The 5,499-nt window shown below is 37.9% G+C and overlaps 1 protein-coding gene across 2 annotated transcripts; it reads left to right on the plus strand.

Moving 5' to 3' along the window:
- The first annotated feature begins 212 nt into the window (after positions 1-212).
- LOC122344637 (LRRN4 C-terminal-like protein) lies at positions 213-4,407 on the plus strand. 2 transcript variants are annotated; one of them, XM_043238159.1, is made up of 2 exons: positions 213-363; positions 3,165-4,407. In XM_043238159.1, the coding sequence occupies exon 2, from the start codon at positions 3,173-3,175 to the stop codon at positions 3,881-3,883; it is 711 nt and encodes a 236-aa protein (XP_043094094.1). In that variant the 5' UTR covers positions 213-363; positions 3,165-3,172; the 3' UTR covers positions 3,884-4,407. The 2 variants fall into 2 exon arrangements, with proteins under 2 accessions (XP_043094094.1, XP_043094095.1); XM_043238160.1 differs by having other exon boundaries at positions 219-363; positions 3,168-4,407.
- Positions 4,408-5,499: the final 1,092 nt, after the last annotated feature.

Raw genomic sequence — 5,499 nt, forward strand, 5'->3', positions numbered from 1 at the left:
TGCTCAACATGATCTCAGAAGCACTGAATGAGTGTGAGTGTGAGTGTGTGTGTGTCACATCAGGTCTGTGGTCTGCGCATGTAGCTGTAATCGCTGTGATTCATTAAAGGGCATGTGCACATACTCCACACACATGCTCTTGGTCTGGAAAGCCTATTAAAATGAGGAAAGGTGGAGCGATGAGAGAAAGAGGGTGAGAGGGGGATGGGGTTAGCAAGAAAAAGGAGGTGATTGTTGGGGAGTTAGAGAGAGAGAGTGTTGCTGTAGCAAGGGAATGTGAGCAAAGGAAAGAAGACACCAGAAAAATCCTGTCAGATTTTAAGATCGTAAGATAATATTTCTGTTCGACTACCGACAAAATAGGTAAGAAATTAAAGTTTTTTGTTTATTCATTTCTTTTTGCGAGTTCTTTACTTAATATGCTAACCTTACACATTCATTTTTTTGTCACAAAAAATAACTGAAAGACAGCAAACAATAGGCAGGGTCAATACAAAAGCTTTTTGTTTACTTTTCCAAATACCCTGAACCCCTGCATTCCTTTATCACGATGTAGTAGTGTTTTTCTCTGCAAAACTCATGCCAATGACATTAAGGTGTTTTTATGTGTTCTGGCTGGTTTTAAATTGAGTTTATCCATGGCAAAGAATGTCAATCGATATTTTAACCAAGGGCAGCTGACACTGCATGGTACACACACACACACACACACACACACACACACACGTAGAAGTTTGCTAAGTGGTGTGTTTTGCAATGCAGTGATTTGGAACTGGAACTGGAATGTTTATATTCACTCTGCTAAATGTAAACTGTTTTTTGGAGATTATCTGTACTGAAGCTCTAGAATGCGACCTGAGAAATATGAAGCAGGTTTTGAAACTCCACTAGCTGTTTACTTAGCATTCATTCCATAGCCAGTTCAGTGGTGATTATTCTTTCTTTTATTTTTTTTTGCTTCAGGAAATTCAGCTTGATCCCTAAAAGTACTTGATTCAGCCTAATATAGTCAGGTTGATATGTGTACACACTGTATCGCAACAGAATGGGCCGCTATCTATGATTCAAAGTGCCTTCAGGGTAATTTAAAGTGCAATCTTTGCTGACAAAACCTTGACCTAAAATGTTAATATAGCACTAAGGTTAAATTTACACTAAGGAAGTATTCATTTGTGCTTGATTTGAATCTTAAAAGTTAATTTTGGCGGTGTAACCTAATGCTTATTTTTCATTTTAATTATTATTAAATAATTCAACAATAATTCAACTTTCATATCAAGTGCACTGATAATAATAATTAATAATTAATAATTTAGTGTTTGAATCTATAAGATTTTAAATTGACAGTGTTAACATATTAAGCAAAATTTTATTCAGACAAATAAAAACTACTTCTAGCACATTCATAAAATGTTTTACATAGAAAAATTTAACAGTACACTTAAGTCAATAATAGTTATTAATGTAATGAGTCATGGATCACTTGATTTGATTACGAAGCTACAGTGTTTTTTTTCTTTTGCATGTTTGTCACACTTTAATATTTCAGATCATCAAACAAATTAAACTATTAATCAAAGATAACAGTAAATACAACATGCAGTTTTTAAATGAAGGTTTTTATTATGAAGGGAAACCAAAATCCAAACTCACATGGCCCTGTGTGGAAAAAAGTGCTTGCCCCCTAAAACCTAAAAACTGGTTGGGCCAGCCTGAACTTGAACTGCCTTTTTAAATCCATGCCACAGCATCTCAATAAGATTCAGGTCAGGACTTTGACTAAGCCACTCCAAAGTCTTCCATTTGTTTTACTTCAGCCATTCAGTGGTGGACTTGCTGGTGTGTTTTGGATCATTTGAAGCAGAACCCAAGTTCACTTCAGCTTGAGGTCACAATGACCATCAGGATTTTTTGGTAGACAGCTGAATTCATGGTTCCATTTATCAAAGCAAGTCTTCCAGGTCCTGAAGCAGCAAAACAGCCCCAGACCATCACACTACCACCACCATATTTTACTGTTGGTATGATGTTCTTTTTCTGTGTTACTTTTACGTCAGCTGTAATGAGGCACAAACCTTCCAAATAATTCAACCTCGTCAGTCTCGTCAGTACACAGAGTATTTTCCCAAAAGTCTTGGGGATCATCAAGATGTTTTCTGGCAAAAAAAAGGCAAGCTTTTATGTTCTTTTTGCTCAGCAGCGGTTTTCGTCTTGGAACCTTTGCCCAGTCTCTTTCTTATGGTGGAGTCATTAACACTGACCTGAGGCTAGTGAGGCCTGCAGTTCTTTGGATGTTGTTGTGGGGTCTTTTGTGACCTCTTGGATGTCATCTCTGTGCTTTTGTGGTAATTTTGTTCAGCAGGCCACTCCTGGGAAGGTTCACCACTGTTCCATGTTTTTGCCATTTGTGTATAATGGCTCCCACTGTGGTTCGCTCAAGTCCCAAAGCTTTAGAAATGGTTTTTATAACCTTTTCCAGACTGACAAATCTCTTACTTTCTCTCATTTGTTCCTGAATATCTTTGTTTTTCAACATGTTGTGCAGTTTTAGAGGATTTTTGCTGTGCTTCACTTTCTCAGACAGGTCCTATGTAAGTGATTTCTTGATTGCAAACACTTTTTCACACAGAGCCGTGTGGGTTCAGATTTTGTTTACCCTTCATAATAAAATCCTTCATTTAAAAACTGCATGTTATTTTTACTTGGTGTTATCTTTAAAACATGCAAAAAAAATTAGGCAGGTGGCCAACACATTTCACACCACTGCACATTATAAAAAATAGTGTATTAATAAAAATGATGCAGCCAGAAACTACTTGCTCTTACGTTCAGAAATCAAGAACTGTTTGTGAAATTGACTCCTCTCATCTGAAACGCCATAACTTATATTATTTATAGCTTGTATATGTTCATGTAAAAATATGGCATGCAGTTGCTTGGTATCATTCAGTGTAAATTGTACTAATCATAATAAATCATCTCAATACAAATTTAGGGCAATAATCTACAGTTGTTATTTTTGTCATAATCATGCAGTCTATGTTTGTTTCCCCCGACCCGTTGGCAAGTGACTTGCAAATGGAGCATAAATTCGGCTTAAAATCCTATAGTGTAAACTTGGCATTAGAGACTGATTTATTGATCTATTTATTTATTTTGTTTAGCAGAAATTATGTTGGGGTTTGGACGTCCTTTCATCCTTCTCCTCATCATCAACTTCCTGGACCTCTCCTTTGTGTCATCTTCATCATCTCAGAACGCCACTCGACCCCGTGGCCACCCTTCCGGAGAGAATTACGACCAATATGAGGACTTCACCACTGAGCCTCCCAGCTCGTCCTCTACCAACTCTGAATACCCAGATCTCAATCCGTGCGATTATGATATGTGTGTGGAGCAGCAGCACACCTGCCAAGAGCTGAGAGATGCCACAGGCTGCCTCTGCCCGGGGCTGAGCAATATTTTCACTCGCCCGAGTCCACCGCGCCTCTCGTATCTAACTCAAAAGGGTAGCAAAGAGGTTCTGGTACACTGGTGTGCTCCCACTTCCTTTGTCACTCACTACATAGTCTGGGTGAGTGGGAAGTCCGTGAATAAGAATATACATGTGGAGGAGAGAAAGAGGGACGCGGTAATGGAGGATGTTGAGGCTGGTGCTCGCATATGTGTACAGGCGGTAAATAAAGGCGGCGTCAGTGCAGATGACGATCAATCTTGTGACACATTTGAACCCCAAAATACAGACACCGGACTTGCGCTGAAGCTGGGCATTATTGGGGGTGTGGCGGGACTCATACTGCTGCTGATTCTGGCTCTGCTGCTTTGGAGACACAAATCACGGCAGAAATCCTCAGCGCGGACCAAGACTGAGGGAGTTTTGTAACGTCTGTGTGTGTATGTTGGCAAAAAATGGACTTTTACTTAATCTGGGTATGAATGACGGGAGCAGGTGAATGACTGTGTACTGATCGCTTGCTGTGAGTGTGCTGGGTGGTGTTTGAATGACTCGGTGGACATGAACAGAAAGAGAAGGTGGAGGAATGACTCAGCACATTCTTCTCATTTGCTCGTCAGTGTCTACCAATGTGGTTTAGGACAGAGACAAATCGCATACTGCTGGTGTGCTGACTCCAATAATGAGCACCATTTCAAGCCCACTTCCTGATCACGAACACATTTTAAACTTCTGTTTCTTCATCCTGTATTTGTTTTCAAAGAAAAAGGGCTGAATCACAGCGTTTAGGTTTAGGCCTGGATCAGATCAAATGGTTAGTACATATTTTAGGTCACTTTCGTAAGAAAGGAGTTTGCTAAGAGAATGTGTGTGAATCTTACAAAATGAAAGATTTTTGTATTTTTTGGAAGTTTTGCTTTGTGATATAATAAAATATATATTCCCATACAGTACCACATAGTACTGAATATATTCTCTCTCTCTCACACAAGAATACACACTGTACCAAGCCCTTAGCAACTATCCTGGGCTGTGACTTCACATGGAAAATGTCTTTATTTCACAATTTTAAGAGTCGTCTAAAGAAGAAGCAAGCTTCAGTAAAGCATCTATAATATAGTGAAATATTATTTAAGACCAAGTGTAGAAATTCTGTACACAATATCCAATAGATTTGACTGTTTTAGTCAGTTTTAGAACCCCAGAAACACATACTGATAAATTGGGCGTACAAAATTCTGTCCTTAAAACATGAACAAGACTACAGCCTTTCTTTTCAGAAGTTAGAAAGTGTCATACAATATCACATCCTGATATGAAAAATTAATAATGTGATCTAAATATATTTATCTTCTGTGCGTGGCTCAAGAAGACCAAATAAGTCGAATTATTGTATTCGTTCAGAGAAGAGGAACAAAGGTAAGAAGAGGAGCAAAGTAATCTCAATTGAACAAAGCTGGTCGCACTTATGTTCCCTGGTGCAAATTAAACAAAAAAAAGAGTTAAACATAAATGTTAGGAAAAGATGTGTATACATTATAAGAACGCATTCATTTACCTGTTAAGAGAGTGTTGACAGTTTGTGTAGTTAGATGGCTGAGCTGAAGAAACTCAGCAATGAGCTGGCTTTGGGAGTTTTGAAAAACAAAAATGTGGGAATTAGTAACCCTAACATTTAAATTTTGGCCAAAAAGAGTTCTTTAGGATTATATGGTTCTAAATAGAACTGTAATGAGGTGTCTCTGACAGTTACAGATTTAAATAAATAAATAATTCAATAAAAACAAACAAAACAGCGAGAATAGAGAACCCCAACACAAACTAATTAATTGTGCACAAAGTAAAAGAGTTTACAGAAAGACATGTTTTCTAATTGTTACATTGCATAAAGAACCTTAAAAGAACATACTTTTGAAGCAAAATATTATGCTTGCTTAATACAATCCTAGTGTAAACTGGACTGTATTAAGCTGTAGAATAGGCATGACATCCAGAAAAGTACTGTAACGAGAGAATAATTGCTTTTCAATATGTGGTACATTATT

The sequence above is a fragment of the Puntigrus tetrazona genome, chromosome 5 (assembly GCF_018831695.1).
Source record: "Puntigrus tetrazona isolate hp1 chromosome 5, ASM1883169v1, whole genome shotgun sequence".
NCBI classification, from domain to species: Eukaryota; Metazoa; Chordata; class Actinopteri; order Cypriniformes; family Cyprinidae; genus Puntigrus; species Puntigrus tetrazona.